The sequence below is a fragment of the Ranitomeya variabilis genome, chromosome 1, assembly GCF_051348905.1.
Source record: "Ranitomeya variabilis isolate aRanVar5 chromosome 1, aRanVar5.hap1, whole genome shotgun sequence".
In the NCBI taxonomy this organism is placed as follows: domain Eukaryota; kingdom Metazoa; phylum Chordata; class Amphibia; order Anura; family Dendrobatidae; genus Ranitomeya; species Ranitomeya variabilis.
The window spans coordinates 178321660-178339620 of NC_135232.1; the positions used below are offsets into that span (position 1 = coordinate 178321660).

At 46.1% G+C, this 17961-nt stretch overlaps 1 protein-coding gene across 1 annotated transcript; it reads right to left on the reverse strand.

Moving 5' to 3' along the window:
• Window positions 1-792: 792 nt before the first annotated feature.
• On the reverse strand, window positions 793-3266 carry LOC143793821 (uncharacterized). The gene is made up of 3 exons (XM_077280795.1): window positions 2467-3266; window positions 2152-2308; window positions 793-2035 (listed from the first exon to the last, which is right to left on the reverse strand). Exons 1-3 carry the CDS (start codon window positions 2513-2515, stop codon window positions 1798-1800), a joined length of 444 nt encoding a protein of 147 aa, XP_077136910.1. The 5' UTR covers window positions 2516-3266; the 3' UTR covers window positions 793-1797.
• Between the last annotated feature and the right edge of the window lie 14695 nt (window positions 3267-17961).

Genomic DNA, 17961 nt, shown 5'->3' on the forward strand with positions numbered 1-17961 from the left:
CAGTATTTGATCTTTATTTAATATCAGTTTTTGTAATCCAAAACCAGGAGTGGGTGATAAAGGCAGAGGTGCTAGTTATTATGTTAATATCATAATTTACTTCTGATTGTTCCACTCCTTGTTTTGGCTTACAAATACTGATATTAAAACACTGGCCACATACTGATAGTGTTATGGCAGCCATATTGCTTTATTGGTAAGCTTGTTGACGTCATTGCGTCCTGATTCTGTTCTGCTGTGTCCACTGAAGAGACAATGACTGTCACACTAAAGAGATCTATACTCATCAAGTCAGGTGTCAGAAATAAGGAATTCATGATGCACATATTACAGCCTCATGAATTCACTATTTCTAACACCTGTGCAGGTGAGCATAGATCTGCAGTGTGTGACCACCATTGTCCCCTCAATTTGTGTGTAATAGATTATGTATAAAGAAGAGAAAATGGTGGTTATACAAGGCAGTTCTCTACTCACCAGGTCAGGTGTCATAACTAATTAGTTTTTTTGACACCTGAACTGTTCAGTAGAGGTCTGCACTGTATTTCCACCATTTTCTCTTCAGACTGCTACACTAGTCACAGACAAAAAGAGATTATGGAGATACATGTAATATTTTTTGGCCCACCTCATATCTGTATACTAAAGACACACAAAGCTGCAGTCTTTTTTTTTTTTAACTACTGGAGATATGATGTGGCCCAAAATGTAAGTGTGTGGCGAAGTTTCTTAGTTGGCGCACGGTGTGTGTTGCCGGCGGCGGAAGACACAAGAAACATAATTGTGGCAAATCAAAATTTTTTAATTTTTTAACAACCCAAAGATTTATTTACTGCGCCGGCTTGGGGTACAGTGATGTAAATGGGGGGTGTGAAGCACTGAGGCCTGGCTAACCGTGGATGACGCAGAGGTGGCAGGAGAAGGGGCAATGAAACTAGAAGGGTCTGGAAGTTCGGGGATGGGGCTTGACACATGAGAGGCTTGAGACGCACTGGAAGGGTGAGACAAACCTGACATTACAGACACATTGGGAGGTGAAGGGGGAGGAATGCTAAGAGTCCTCTGTTTTGTTTTGTTTTTGTGTTTTTTTTTTTGTTTGCCTGGTTGTGGGAGATCTTGGTGGGCTCATATGGTGTGGCGTGGTGGTGGGTGACCTGTCAGGGTCCGGCTGCACTGTGTCAGAGTCCATAGTGCTCATAGATCGTGCAGCCATGCCAGAGTCCATAGTGCTCGTAGATCGTGCAGCCATGCCAGAGTCCATAGCGCTTGTAGAGCGGACGGCCATGCCAGGGTCCTGCTGCATCGTGGTGGTGGCGGTACGGAAGGCCATGCCAGGGTCCTGCTGCATCGTGGTGGTGGCGGTACGGAAGGCCATGCCAGGGTCCTGCTGCATCGTGATGGTGGCGGTACGGAAGGCCATGCCAGGGTCCTGCTGCATCGTGGTGGTGGCGGTACGGAAGGCCATGCCAGGGTCCTGCTGCATCGTGGTGGTGGCGGTACGGAAGGCCATGCCAGGGTCCTGCTGCATCGTGGTGTCAGTGGAGGAGGTCCAAGCAGGAGCAGCGGATGTCATGGTGGTGGCGGTGGGATGTCCAACTGCACTCGGCATGGTGGTGGTGCTGTAGTGGTGTCCGGCTGTGGAAGGAATTGAGGTGGCCGTGCAGTGGGATGCAGCAGAGGTCGGCATTGAGGTCAATCGTGACAGTGAAGGCACAGGTGGATATGCCGCCACTGTCTGCTGGAAATACCGACTCTGCTGCATAGCCTTGATTGCTTCGTGTAAAACCGAGCTCAAGTTCAAAAACTCGGGCATGAGTGACCTGTCCGAAGCCCTCTGCTGCTGCCGGGAGGAGCCCAAAAAAAAGGGGCAGTGGAAGAGGACTGCAAAAGGGGAAGACCTGATGGACTAGCTCCCTGGTCTCCAGTTAGTGTGGAAGGCCCACTTGCTGCTGCGCTGCTGGATGGCTGGGATGGGTCCGTGGCTGTCGGATAAAGGACCTCTCCAGAACCTGGGCCAACAGTAGTGCTGTATGTGCTGTGAAAAAAGGAAAAAGAAAATATCAAAAATTTACCAGACGCAAAATCCTGTGGAATATAAAAATACAGATTATGGCAATACAATACAACCTAATGCACGTGATAAATACTTACGTTCTCTGGGCAAGGACCGGTCTTAAAAATGGCAGAACTCGATGGTATTTGTATCTTCTGATCCTTGCTCCTGAACCACCGGGAACACGGCTCTCTTGACGCAGATCCTTGTTGAAGCGGTCCTTCATCGAACGCCAACGTGTTTTGACTTTGGCCACTGTTAAAAAAAAAAAATTGTGGTCAGAAAAAGGACTTTTGGCTGTGCTCACACAACTGTGTGTGATGAGAGAAACTCCTGAGAGTTTCGTTCATCACACACAGTCGAGTGAGCACGGCCAAGGTCTCTGCTGCTTCACACTGCAGTGCAATACTTACCAAATGCATTTCGGACCCGTGTCGGGGCGTTGTTCCAGCCATCCCACATCGCTTGGGCCACCTCATTCCATAAGCGCCGGATCGTGACGTTGTTTGAGTGCAGTGGATCCCGGTTGTCCCACAATGGGACTCGCTCCTGGACCAGGGAGATGAGGAGGTCATTCTCAATTAGATCATCCTCCCGTTGTGAAACCTAAAAATTAAATAAAGTCATTAAAGTTTGCTCAATTAACATAAGGAAAAGAAAGAAAAAAGATGCTGAGAAATGGCATGAATAGGAAAGTCAACATACAAAAGGATTCCAGAAGAAAAAAGTAAAGAAATACGAATGGAAAAAAAGGAAGATTGAAGAATATTCCACTGAGGATACAGTAAACAGTCAGCCTTGTATACGTACCCGCTGCCGTCTTTCCACCGGACCTTGACTCCGCTGCTCCTGCCCTGTCTCTGCTGCAGTAGAAGAGCTCTAAAAAAAAGAAAAAAATCAAATTGTCACGTGTCGATGTGACAGTGAATACTTACCAATCCTACGAGGCAAGTACTCACCTCACTGACATGCTCCACTTCAGACTGTCCTGGACGAAACTCCTCATCAGAAAGATGATGCAAGTAGAAAGAAAGAAATGGCAGAAATTAGGACATGTAGAGAAAGAAAATAGAAAATAAAGGCATTGGCTAGGCTATACTCACATTGTTCAGAGGCTTGTTTGCTCCAAGTTGCTGTGGTCTGTATGCTCTGCTTGGCTGTCCGCTGTGGTCCGTTTGCTCTGCTTGGCTGTCTGCTGAGAAGTGACCTGCAACTGTCCACACCCTCCCTTTATCACCTTGATGGTGGGGGTGGCTTATCAGTGTCTAGACATGTTTTTCTCTATTGAAACGCATGCGTTCACGAACGCAACCAAAAGCATGTGCTTGTGAACGCATGCGTTCATATAGACAGCAATGCGTTTTTTGTCGCAATCCTTGCGCAATCGACCGCATGCGTTTCCAGGTGGCAAATTGATGCCTCTAAAAATTACTACATGTTGCATTTCCGCGCCAAGCCGCAAACAACGAGATGACGCATGCGTCAAACGCGGCAAAACGCGAACCAACAAAAACGCACGTCTCTAATGTTAAATATAGGAATACACAACGCATGCGGATATATGCGGTACAAACGCTGCGGACACAACCGCAAATGTGAAAGCAGCTAAGAGATGGTATATATAATTAGTGAGTACATTGTATATTAAGGGACAGTGCTATACATAACAAGGAGACATCTTGTCACACTGATCATCGCAGCCCTGAAAATAGCAATGTCACAAATACTGTACACACACAGCGCCTTGCGAAAGTATTCGGCCCCCTGGAACTTTTCAACCTTTTCCCACATATCATGCTTCAATCATAAAGAAACCAAATGTAAATTTTTGTTGAAGAATCAACAAGTGGAACACAATTGTGCAGTTGAACTAAATTATTATTATTATACATTTTTAGAGGGCCATTTATTCCATGGCGCTTTACATGTGAATGGGGCAAATATAGACAAGTACAATAAACATGAGTAAAACAAGGCACACAGGTACATGAGGAGAGAGAGAGGACCCTGCCCGCGAGGGCTCACAGTCTGCAGGGGATGGGTGAGGATATACTAGGAGAGGGTAGAGCTGGTCATGCGGCGGTTCAGTAGACTGGGGATCACTGCAGGTTGTAGGCTTGTCGGAAGAGGTGAGTCTTCAGTTCCTTTTAAAGGTTTCCGTGGTAGGCGAAAGTCTGATGTGTTGGGGTAGAGAGTTCCAGAGTATAGGGGAAACATGGGAGAAATGTATTGGTTATTTAAAATTTTTGTGGAAATTCAAAAACTGAAAAGTGGGGCGTGCAATATTATTCGGCCCCTTTAACTTAATACTTTGTTGCGCCACCTTTTGCTGCGATTACAGCTGCAAGTCGCTTGGGGTATGTCTCTATCAGTTTTATACATCGAGAGACTGAAATACCATGTACCATTCAAAATGTATAAGCCAGCACTGTAACCCTTTAACTATAATTTCTACTGCCGAATAAATATAAATTAAATTAATCAGTCTCTGTTCTCTGTGACTCTTCCTTACAATTTATTTGAAGGCTATGTGCACACATTGTGTTTTAACTGCACGGATTTCTTATGGAAAACATGCAGCATTTTACAGTACAATCAAAGTGAATGAGATTTTTTAATTCTCCAGCATACGTTGCTTATTTTTTCCTTGCACAATGTCAGATTAAAATCTGAATAATGTCAATTCTTGCAGCATGTTTCACCCATACTAATGAGTGGGGGAAAATATGCAACAAAACCTAGATCCTATAAATACATGTGTTCTCCTCCCATATAATGATGTCCCCCATCCTGGGCCTCTTCCAGTAATAATGTCCTGCATCCTGGGCTCCTTCTTTGTATAATGTCTCTTAACCTGGTCTTCTTCTTGGTATAATGTCCCCCATCCTTGTCTCCTTCCTGTCTAAGGTGCCTCACTCTGAGCCCTTTCATGGTATACATGTAAGATGCCACATCCTACTCCCCTTACTGGTATAATGTGCCTCATCCTGGTCCCCTTCCTGGTTTATTGTGCCCCACCCATAACGCTCGATGTCCTCTCGCCTTAGCTGGCAACTGACTCCTGCGTCCCAGTCATGGCACATGATGTCATTGCCATGCACCGCCAGTCATTGGCACACCGACATCAGCTGTAGTCTCTGATTGGCCGGTGGTGTATATTGCAGTGCACGGAGTCAGCGGGTCCCCTGAGCCACAATACATTTAAGCTGAATTGTCCGTACAAGGAAGCACATCCAGCTAAAATAGTCGCAGTTGTCGGTGGGCTCCCTCCACCTCTAGGCCCATGTGTAGCTGCACTGGCTTCCACCAGCAATATGTCCGCCCTACTGTCACAATTTGTCATTGTGACTGCAGATTTTTGTTCGAAACCTGACCAACCCCTTTAACCTTTCACCTCTGCAGACAATTTTTGTTTTTATGGTCTTTATCGGCTTCTTCCAAGAGCCAAAACTTTTTTTAATTTTTCTGTTCTCCTAGCCGTATGAGAGCTTGTTTTTTTTTGTGGGTCGAATTGTAACTTTAAATGACACTATTCGTTTTTCCATACAATGTACTGAAAGAGTGGGAAAAAATTGAAATACTTAAAATAATGCAATTCCTGTTTTTGAAGTTTTTTTTATTTCGTAATTTATTTTACGCTCTTATATAGCACCATTAATTCCACAACACTTTATAAACATTATCAGAATTGTCCCCTGTGAGGCTCAAAATCTAAATTCCTTATCAGTATGTCCTTAGGAGGAAACTCACACAAACATGGGGAGGACATACAAACTCTTTGCAGATACTGTTCTTGGAGGGATTTGAATCCAGCACCCACAGCTGTAAGGCTGCAGTGCTAACCACTGAGCCACCATGCATGCCTTCACTTCCTAAAATTTTCTTTCTGTGGCCAAGGAAGGATAACATGGTAAATAGGTGGGTAAGAGTGTGGCCTAAAATTTTGTAGCAGCGCACTATGCCTAATTTGTCCTTCTTTTCCTTTCTCGAAAGTACGGAAGTATGTGCAACACAACTGTCATGGACACTTTACACTTACCGTATATACTCGAGTATAAGCCGACCCGAGTATAAGCCGACCCCCCTAATTTTGCCACAAAAAAACTGGGAAAACTTAATGACTCAAGTATAAGCCTAGGGTGGAAAATGCAGCAGTTACTGGTAAATTTCAAAAATAAAAATAGATACCAATAAAAGTAAAATGAATTGAGACATCAGTAGTTTAGGTGTTTTTGCATATCCATATTGAATCAGGAGCCCCATATAATGCTCCATACTGTTCATGATGGCCCCATAAGATGCTCCATACAAAATACGCCCCATATAATGCTCCATACAGTGTATGATGGGCCCCATAAGATGCTCCATATTAAAATATGCCCCATATAATGCTGCACAAATGTTGACTATGGCCCCATAAGATGCTCAATACAGACATTTGCCCCATACAATGCTGCACAAATGCGGATTATGGCCCCATAAGAAGCTCCATAGCAGTGTTCCCCAACTCCGGTCCTCAAGAGCCACCAACAGGTCATGTTTTCAGGATTTCCTTAGTATTGTGCAGGTGATTGAATGCTTGCCTGTCCAGGTGATGCAATTATCACCTGGGCCATCCTGAAAACATGACCTGTTGGTGGCTTTTGAGGACCGGAGTTGGGAAACACTGCTCCATAGAGATATTTGCCCCATATAATGCTGCACATGGCCCCATACAGATATTTGGCCCATATAATGCTGCACATGGCCCCATACAGATATTTGCCCCATATAATGCTGCACATAGCCCCCATAAGATGCTCCATACAGATATTTGCCCCATATAATGCTGCACATGGCCCCATAAGAGGCTCCATACAGATATTGACCCATATAATGCTGCACATGGCCCCATACAGATATTTGCGCCATATAATGCTGCACATGGCCCCATACAGATATTTGCCCCATATAATCCAGAAAAATAGAAGAGAAAAAAAAAATGGTTTGCACTCACCAAAGCCGATAAAACAGATTAGTCTTTATTAGGACATGTGCGATATGGACAGGGAGAACATGCCGACCACAGGATGACAGTCGATTCGCGCACACAGCGCTTCCACAGATCCCGATGCCAGAACGGGAAATGAGGTAACAATATATACAAATACAACCCCTCCCCCGAAATAACATCATGCAAGAAAACTCCCCTTAACCAAGATGTGAAAAAAAGGAGAAGTAAAATAGAAAAACACATTGAAACAGGAAGCAAACAAATATTAAATATTCTTGGCAAGAAAATTTACAGAAAGACCGACATATCAGCTTTCTCATTAAGGCCTATTGGGCCCAATGCGTTGATACGTAAAATCCATGTCGCCTCTCTCCTTAAGAGGAGCCTATTCAAATCACCACCTCGTTGCGGTAAAGAAACTCTTTCCAACCCCACAAAAACGTGTAATGCTGCACATGGCCCCATAAAATGCTCCATACAGACCTTTGCCCTATATAATGCTGCACATGGCCCCATAAGATGCTCCATACAGACAGTTGCCCCATATAATGCGGCACATGGCCCCATAAGGTGCTCCATACAGATAATTGCCCCATATAACGCTGCACATAGCCCCATAAGATGCTCCATACAGATATTTGCCCCATATACTGTTGCTGCGATTAAAAAAATAAAAAATGACATACTCACCTCTCCGGCACTTGCTATACTCACCTTTCCCGTTCCACCGACGGCCGCCGTTGTGTCTTCCCTGTCCTCCGCACTGATGTTCAGGCAGATGGCAGCGCTCACTAATTGCGTCATCGCACCCTCTGACCTGAGCATCAGTGCAGAGGACACAGAAGACACAGCGGCGCCGACGGTGAAACGGGGAGCAGGTGAATATTGCGCACTGCGTTATACTCACCTGCTCCTGGCGCGGTCCCTGCACGTCTGTTCCCTGGCACCGGCAGCTTCTTCCTACAGTGTGCGGTCACACGTTACCGCTCATTACAGTAATGAATATGCGGCTCCACTCCTATGGGAGTGGAGACCATATTCATTACTGTAATGAGCGGTACCATGTGATTGCTCACTACAGGAAGAAGCTGCCGGCGCCCAGAGAACCAGGGACCTGCAAAGATCGCGCCAGGAGCAGGTGAGTATTATTAGACAGCTGCCGCTCCCCCTTCCCTGCCGACCCCTGGGTATGACTCGAGTATAAGCCGAGAGGGGCAATTTCAGCCTAAAAAAATGGGCTGAAATTCTCGGCTTATACTCGAGTATATATGGTACATTATGTACATTTAGTGCACACTATAGTTACATATAGAGGTAACAAGACCTTTGAACAATCACACAGCTCCAGAAATTGAGAGCTGTGATTATGCAAACTGCTAAAGAAAATGATGGTGGGGCAAAAGGACTGTGATTTTGCAAGTGCAATGAGCTGTTGGTTGGGTTGGTGCTAAGGGGAAAAAAAACCTTACGAGCGTAAGTGCGAACGGAAGTGGGTGACTTGTGATTCGGTGAAGAGGTATTTGGGATTCCTGCAGCAAATACCTGTGTGAATTGGTATGAGGTGCTGAATTGTGAGTTGATGTGTGCTTTTCTACCTGTTTCATTTTATTAGGCTTTCTTAACCTATTTTTCTCTCTACAGGTTTTCAGTCTCTTATTTTACTGTGGGTTTAAGGATTAACTACATTACACTTAAATCCTGAAGTGTAGCTATACTAACAAGAAGTTAATTAAGGGTGGGGGTTCAGAATTAAGGGTTTATAAGTGGCGATTGGTTGGGGGTTTCAGTCCTATGGAAGTGCATTGAGCTGTTGGTTGGGTTTGTGCTAAAGGAAAAAAAGCAGCTTACAGCGCATGTGTATTAATTTAAATAATGTCTTACCTTGACACTGCCGGAAGTTCGCAATCCACTGCAGTTCTTGTGATGACTGAGCTGACCGCGAGAACTGCCGTGCACGTGACCTCTGGGGTTATCTTCGGTCTCTAGGATGGTTCTCACAGTCTGCTAATCGTGAGAACTGCAGTGCAGGTGACCGCCGGAAATCTCCGATGGTCATCTACATACTCTGCTGTATCTGGATGTCAGGCATCCAGATGTAGCAGAGCTGGACTCATCGTGGGACACTCGTTATTAAGGACTACGTCGGAACAGGGAGTATTTATGTTGGTTTATTTTATGTTTATTACAGGAGATCAATGGCGTTGCAGGAATTAGGAGTACAATAAAGATGGGAAAACTGTGTGGTGTTATATTTCATTAAAATACTTTATTCTGGCTGTGTCTTTATTTAACCTATAATAACTATAGGATTACTAATGGATCGGTGTCTTATTAACGCTTCTCCATTACTAAGCCGGGTGTGATGTCACCTTACAATACAAAGGTGACATCAACCCCACAACTATTACCCCACTTGCCACCGCTACAGGGCAAGTGGGAAGAGCGAGGCTGAGTGCCAGAATTGGCGCATTTTAGAGATGCGCCATTTCTGGGGCGGCTGTGAGCTGGTGTTTGTAGCCAGGGGGCCAATATCCATGGTCCCATCCTAGGCTATTAATATCAGCCTGCAGCTGTTTGCATTAATTATGGGGGAAACCCACGTCATTTTTTGGGGTCCCCCTATTTTAATAGCCAGTAAAGACTAAATATACAGCTGTGGGCTGATATTAATAGCCTGGGAAGCTCCATGGGTATTACCCCCTTCACAGGCTATAAACGTCGCCCCCAGTCACTGGCTTTCCCTCTGCTGGTTTGGAAAATTGCAAGGGAGCCCATGCCGTTTAAAAAAAAATAAAAATTGTTTATTTAATTTAAAAAAAAGAAAAAAGGAAAGGACATTACATATTCCTTTCTCTGCTTTCAGGAACTTCTGAGTGCTGCTTTAAGGCCGGTCCGAGTGCCAGCGGCAGTGCCGGGTGTTGATGTGAGAGACTAGCGCAAGTTTCTCACATCACACTCACAAGTGTGACCCCGGCCTGTCACGTACTTCTGGATGTGACACAAAATTCAACATATGTAAATTAGTGCACATGCGTGGTAAGCTGCATTCCCGCAGTTATTACGCATGTGAATAATAATTAGATGCGGTTTTACCGCATGTAATGATAGTGGGAAATTTACGCTGCGGGGACTGAGCGTCTCCGCATCGTAAATAGACATGCTGCGGTCTGGAAAGACGCGGCGTAAGTGCGTTTACGCATCTCTGCCGCCTGCGTCTTTGAACGCATAGTGGAGATGGGATTCATGAAATACCATCCACTATACTGTAACATCTGGATGCTGCGGCTTGGACGCTGCAGATGTACACAGCGTTCAACGCATCAAAAACTCATGCGGAAAAAACGCATCAAAACGCATGTAAAAATGCATCAAAAACGCAGGTGACCTGCCAGTGACCTCAGATGCAGTATTCACCTGCATCAAATACTGAGCCAATCCTGACCATGGAAACATACCCTAAATATTCTTCCTTAGCGAGTGTGAACGATCAGCGTGTGACCGGAGCGTAAGTGCGAACAGAAGTAAGTGTGTGAATTCAGGGAGTTCACAAGGGAGGAATTACTGAATTGCTGTTTCCATTTTATTAATACTCTACATTTCTTTTTACTTAACTTTTCTTTCTGGTGCAATTCCCATTAGGAAATGAGCTCCATTATTGACAATGGCATCCAGTGTACATCTTTCCACATGTGTGCAATCCTTGAGCAGCCGGTCGAGGGTGCATAATGTTGTGCCAGATGTGAGCATGTTGTGCATTAGGAAGCTCAAGTTCTGGATCTATAATTTCTGGATGCATAATTATGAAACTGTCACTGAAAAAGACCTGGGTGTATGGGTGGATGACAAACTCACACTTAGTGGCCAGTGTTAGCCAGCTGCTGCAAAAGCAAATAAAGTTATGGGATCATTAAAAGAGGCATAGATGCTCATGAGAACATAATTTTACCTCGTTTTGGAAAAATGAAGACTAAGGGGTGATCCTATTTTAATGTATAAATATATGAGGGGACGGTACAAAGACCTTTCTAATGACCTTTTTACTCGTAGGCCTGAGACAGGGACAAAGGGGCATCCTCTACGTCTGGAGGAAAGAAGGTTTAAGCATAATAACAGACGCGGATTCTTTACTGTAAGAGCAGTGAGACTATGGAACTCTCTGCCGTATGATGTTGTAATGAGTGATTCATTACTAAAATTTAAGAGGGAACTGGATGCCTTTCTTGAAAAGTATAATGTTACAGGTTACATATACTAGATTCCTTGATAGGGCGTTGATCCAGGGAACTAGTCTGATTGCCATATGTGGAGTCGGGAAGGAATTTTTTTCCCCAATGTGGAGCTTACTGTTTGCCACATGGGTTTTTTTTTGCCTTCCTCTGGATCAACATGTTAGGGCATCTTAGATTAGGACATAGGTTGAACTAGATGGACTTAAAGTCTTCCTTCAACCTTAAAATCTATGTTACTATGTAGAGCTGATGAGATCTATCAGGAGTAGTGTTGAGCATTCCGATACCGCAAGTATCGGGTATCGGCCGATATTTGCTGTATCGGAATTCCGATACCGAGATCCGATACTTTTGTGGTATCGGGTATCGGTATCGAAACAACATTAATGTGTAAAATAAAGAATTAAAATAAAAAATATTGCTATACTCACCTCTCCGACGCAGCCTGGACCTCACCGAGGGAACCGGCAGCGTTGTTTGCTTAAAATTCGCGCTTTAACTTCCTTACGTGAAGTCCCGGCTTGTGATTGGTCGCGTGCCGCCCATGTGGCCGCGACGCGACCAATCACAGCAAGCCGTGACGTAATTTTAGGTCCTTCAGGATTTTAAAATGACGTTCTGGCTTGTGATTGGTCGCGTCGCGGTCACATGGGCGACGCGACCAATCACAAGCCGTGACGTCACGGGAGGCAGGACACGCGCGCATTTTAAAATGCGCGCGTGTCCAGCCTCCCGTGATGTCACGGCTTGTGATTGGTCGCGTCGCCCATGTGACCGCGACGCGACCAATCACAAAGCCGGAACGTAATTTTAAAATCCTGAAGGACCTGAAATTACGTCACGGCTTGCTGTGATTGGTCGCGTCGCGGCCACATGGGCGGCGCGCGACCAATCACAAGCCGGGACTTCACGTAAGGAAGTTAAAGCGCGAATTTTAAGCAAACAACGCTGCCGGTTCCCTCGGTGAGGTCCAGGCTGCGTCGGAGAGGTGAGTATAGCAATATTTTTTATTTTAATTCTTTATTTTACACATTAATATGGTTCCCAGGGCCTGAAGGAGAGTTTCCTCTCCTTCAGACCCTGGGAACCATCAGGAATACCGTCCGATACATGAGTCCCATTGACTTGTATTGGTATCGGGTATCGGTATCGGATTAGATCCGATACTTTGCCGGTATCGGCCGATACTTTCCAATACCGATACTTTCAAGTATCGGACGGTATCGCTCAACACTAATCAGGAGCTGAAAGGAGGGAGAAGATAACTGCTATATGGAAATGAATGGGCTGGGTAGGTGACTAGGATCTCAGGAGCTAACTCCTCTTATGGAACTACTGTACACACTGGGACAGGATCTTTTGGCCAGGCTCCATGGAAACAAGATACACACTATGTAAGATAAAAGCTGAATTATAACAGCACAAATAAAAAGTCAATTGAAAATGTACTTCTTTTCATGCAGTCTAACTAAACCTATGTAACAGCATGAGAATTCCCGCATTTCTACACGACAGGCAGTATATAAGGGCATTTTTCTGCAGAGAAATGACTGTGCCTAACGTCTCGTTTGCACCATCTTATTTTCTCAGCATGCTCTGATCTTTTTCTTGGACTTGTTAGTCGTTTTGCAAAAACTTATGTCCATTTATGATGGCAAATAACTGAGGTGACCATGGAAAATAGCAGCTCTGTAACACATGCTAGATAACAAGTATTCAAAATGATTAGTCTGGCACGTTATCATCCACAGATGCCACAGTGTGCAGCATGCTCTCAGTGATGGACCCACAGTGCTCGGCATACTCCCAGTGATGGACCCACAGTACACTGCATGCTCCCAGTGATGGACACCACAGTACACAGCATGCTCCCAGTGATGGACGCCACAGTACACGGCATACTCCCAGTGATGGACGCCACAGTACAGGCATTCTCCCAGTGATGGATGCCACAGTACACGGCATGGTCCCAGTGATGGACCCACAGTGCGAGAGGCATGCTCCCAGTGAAGGACCCACAATGCGTGGCATGCTCCCAGTGATGTACCCACAGTACACGGCATGCTCCCAGTGATGGACCCACAGTACACGGCATGCTCCCAGTGATTGGCCCACAGTACACGGCATGCTCGCAGTGATGGACGCCCAGTACACGGCATACTCCCAGTGATGGACGCCACAGTACACGTCATACTCCCTGTGATGGACCCACAGTACACGGCATGCTCCCATTGATGGACCCAGACCATGCGGCATGCTCCCAGTGATGTATGCCACAGTACGCGGCATGCTCCCAAAGATGGACACCACAGTACACGGCATACTCCCAGTGACGGAACCACAGTACACTGCACGCTCCCAGTGATGGCCACATAGTGCGCAGCATGCTCCCATTGATGGACCCACAGTACACAGCATGCTCCCAGTGACGGGCCCACAGTACACGGCATGCACCCAGTGATTGACACCACAGTACACGGCATACTCCCAGTGATGGACCAACAGTACACGGCATGCTCCCAGTGATGGACACCACAGTACATGGCATACTCCCAGTGATGGACCAACAGTACACGGCATGCTCCCAGTGATGGACGCCACAGTACACGGCATACTCCCAGTGATGGACCCACAGTACACGGCATACTCCCAGTGATGGAAGCCACAGTAGACGGCATGCTGCCAGTGATGAACGCCACAGTACACGGCATACTCCCAGTGATGGACCCACAGTACACGGCATACTCCCAGTGATTGAAGCCACAGTACACGGCATGCTGCCAGTGATGAACGCCACAGTACACGGCATACTCCCAGTGATGGACCCACAGTACACAGCATACTCCTAGTGATGGACGCCACAGTACACTGCATACTCCCAGTGATGGACCCACAGTACACGGCATGCTCCCAGTGATGGACCCACAGTACACGGCATACTTCCATTGATGGAACCACAGTACACGGCATACTCCCAATGATGGACGCCACAGTACACGGCATACTCCCATTGATGGAACCACAGTACACGGCATACTCCCATTGATGGACCCACAGTACACGGCATACTCCCAGTGATGGACGCCACAGTACATGGCATACTCCCAGTGATGGACGCCACAGTACAAAGCATGCTCCCAGTGATGGACCCACAGTACACGGCATACTCCCAGTGATGGACCCACAGTACACGGCATACTCCCAGTGATGGACCCACAGTACACGGCATACTCCCAGTGATGGACCCACAGTGCACGGCATACTCCCAGTGATGGACCCACAGTGCACGGCATATTCCCAGTGATGGACCCACAGTGCACGGCATACTCCCAGTGATGGACCCACAGTACACGGCTGTGATGAGGGAACAGCCGCCATCTTGGACGGGCATACTAACAGAGATTGGCGTGACTCCATTTTGTCTCCTGGTCACAGGTCTGCAGAGAGGAGTGCTCCTGGCCCCCACCTTTTCTCATGAATAAAGTTCCTTTTAGTATGGTAATGGGCTGAGCACAGTGTAGCAGGCAGAGGGCATTTCAAAGCCTGAGTGAGGAAGCCACACCAGCAGGGGACATAGAGGTGCCTGAGGGGCTTAATTAAAGCACGCATGTCAAGTGGCCACAGGATTCACATCTATTATGGCCGTCCAGTCGAACCGTCTCCAACATGGAATCGTGAATTATGGACGCATCGTCCGAGGTGCCGGCTCATAAAAAATATCCCCCTCGCCCTAAAGAAATTGTGCATCTGACAGTGCGACTCCCGGGTCCGTGGGAGTTCTGAAACCCGAGATATAGAGATCAGCCTCCCACAGCGACCAAATGGGTCCAGGTTTGATCCCTGTACGACCGGCAGAACAAACCACATGCGCTGGTACTGCCCGGGTACTGATGCGATCATCCTGAGAAAAGTTATGCCATTTATTAGATATTGGAATAAATCTTGCAGGGATGCAGAGGGGTGGAGATTGCTAAGCCCACCCAGCTACAGGGGGAGGGACACAGCAGGGTTAAGAGCTGGGACACTTGGAGAGTGGGTCAGAACAGAGGAAGATGACTAACTAAGGAACTAAGGAACAGGGCATATGCCAGCCAGAGTGGAGCAAGCACACGATTTCTGGGGGCTGCCCGGCAACTAAGTCTTGGACCTGCAGAACGCTGAGCCCCCCGGCTTCCACAAGCGACCTTCAACCTGGTAAATTGACCTCCAGCTTTATACCTCTAAGCCTTGTCTTATGATTGTTATATTTTACTCTGACTGTAACTCTTGATATATTTTGACTGTATATTTCTTGTAATTACCTAGTGCGCCCTTAAGGCAATTAAATCATAAATTAATTTTGGGCTGATCCTTTTACTCTGATTTTGAATCTTAGAATACCCAGCGTGGGTAACAGGGCAGTCTCCCCGGCGGCCATTTGCTCTAGGTGAAGTTCCCTTACTGACCTGAGAGACAAAGGGGGGCCGGAGAGCTGTGCCTGTGTAGTGATGTCACAGATTGGTGACGTGGGAGGAACAGTGGCAGCGGGTGGGATCAGAGTAATATTGTGCGTGGGACCCCTACTCCCAGACACTAAAGACTACTGCAGCGCCCCAGAGTCCTGGTCGTTGCAGTGATGTCGCTCTGCCACTAAGGGCAATAATAATAGGAAATATTTGATGATGTTACTGGAGATTGAGGACAGGAAAGAGTTGAAAGAAAGTGAACCCGTAGGGGTTAGTGAGTCCTCCTGGAAACCGTAGAGAGATGGTTGATTGATCTTATACTGTGAATAAAAATTGAGCTTATAGAAGAAAAGAGGCAGTAGGCCCGGACGAGTAGCCAGGCGGTCCTGCATGTTCGAAGTCAGAGAAATAAAGACAAAGTTAATTTATATTTTAGAGTTTTATAGTAAGCCTTTAGTGGGTTCAGCTTATACGCCCTTAAAGGAAAAGTTAAATTATTGTTCAAAATTTGCACTTAGTAGATAGAATACCCGGCTGGGTAATGATGGTTATTTATAGTCGAGTTAGTCATAAATGTTATTTATAACCTTGAGTAAAGATGTAAATATGTTTCTGTTTGTAACGTTCAAGTGTCCTCACCTCCCATAAAGGGAAGCACTGTTAAATTTACTTGTTCATTGCATTTCAAAATTTTGTATGTCTTTTGCTAACATGTATTGTTGTTCTTCTTCCCAGTCCGGGAGTACTGGATTTAACCAGGGGGGAGTGCAGCGCCCCAGAGTCCTGGTCGTTGCAGTGATGTCACTCTGCCACTAAGTGTCATGTCGGACGCTGTTCAGACCAGGTCGTTCGACAGACAGCGGTAATTCCACTTTTGACCACTATTTGCTCATTGGCGTCGGCTAGATTCTATCTAGCTGTTTCGGGGTTAATTTACCTGATCCTCGGATTGGAAGCTGGGCCATGCCCATTGCCTTTAAATAGTTCTCTGTTGTGAATTCTGTTGTGGGTTCTACTCTTGGGCTCCCTCCGGTGGTTATAAGTGGTAGTGCTGCTGTTTGTCCTTCACAGCAGTCATCAGGTGCTTCCACTTTGGACGGGGCTATTTAGTCTGGCTTCACCCTTTAGTGAGTGCCAGTTGTCCATTGTTTTTCTGGAGGATTCACATCTCTGCTTGGTTTCTCCTGCTGGATTGTCCAAATCATCAAAGATAAGTCCTGGCTTTGTTTTTGCAGTCCACATGCGGTGGACTTTATAGTTCAGTGAATTGCTATGTTTTTTCTTGTCCAGCTTTGTCTGTGTAAGGATTTATTCAGCCAAGCTGGAAGCTCTGGAGTCGCAGAGTTACCCTCCATGCCTTTAGTTAGGTGTGGAGATTTTTGTATTCTCTGTGGTGGATTTTTGTAGTATTTTAATACTGACCGCACAGTACTCTGTCCTGTCTTTTCTTTATAGGTAGCGTGGCCTCCTTTGCTAAAATTCTGTTTTCAGTCTGCGTTTGTAATTTCCCTCTCCTCTCACAGTCAATATTTGTGGGTGGCTGTCTTTCCTTTGGGGATTTTCTCTGAAGCAAGATAGTTTTCCTGTTTCTTTCTTTAGGGGTAATTAGTCCTCCGGCTGTGACAAGGTGTCGAGGGAGTGACAGGAACATCCCACGGCTACTTATAGTTGCGGTGTTAAGTTCAGGGTCTGCGGTCAGTATAGAAGCCACCTACTCCAGAGCTCGTCCATGCTGCTCCTAGGCCACCAGATCATAACATTGCAACTGGCCTACAATGAGTTAACCGCATCTCAAAAGAAGGGAAAGAAAGTGCTGAGCCATTTTTTTTTCTGTACTCTGTTGTGTTTTTTTTTCCCTCTTCACCTCTGGGTGGCTCAAGAGTTAGGCGCTGACATGGATGTTCAGGGACTTGCTTCTCGGGTGGATCAACTTGCTGCTAGAGTACAGGGTATTTCTGATTATATCGTGCAGACTCCTGTTTTAGAGCCTAGAATTCCTACCCCCGGTCTGTTTTCTTGGGGATAGGTCCAAATTTTTGAGCTTTAAAAATAACTGTAAACTGTTTTTTGCTCTGAAGCCCCGTTCCTCTGGTGATCCCATCCAGCAGGTAAATATTGTCATATCTCTGTTGCGTGGCGACCCTCAGGATTGGGCATTTTGTTGTGAATTTACCTTTTTGGCTCCCTCTAGTGGTTACTAGTGATTTGACTCTGGGAATGTCTGCCATCCCTTGTATGCTC

Excerpts from the sequence above, each read along its gene's own strand:
- LOC143793821 (XM_077280795.1), bottom strand. The coding sequence starts at position 2,515 with ATGTGGGATGGCTGGAACAACGCCCCGACACGGGTCCGAAATGCATTT. Across the intron at positions 2,309-2,466 it reads ACGGGTCCGAAATGCATTTG|TGGCCAAAGTCAAAACACGT; the intron begins GTAAGTATTGCA and ends TTTTTTTAACAG. Across the intron at positions 2,036-2,151 it reads CCGGTCCTTGCCCAGAGAAC|CACATACAGCACTACTGTTG; the intron begins GTAAGTATTTAT and ends CTTTTTTCACAG.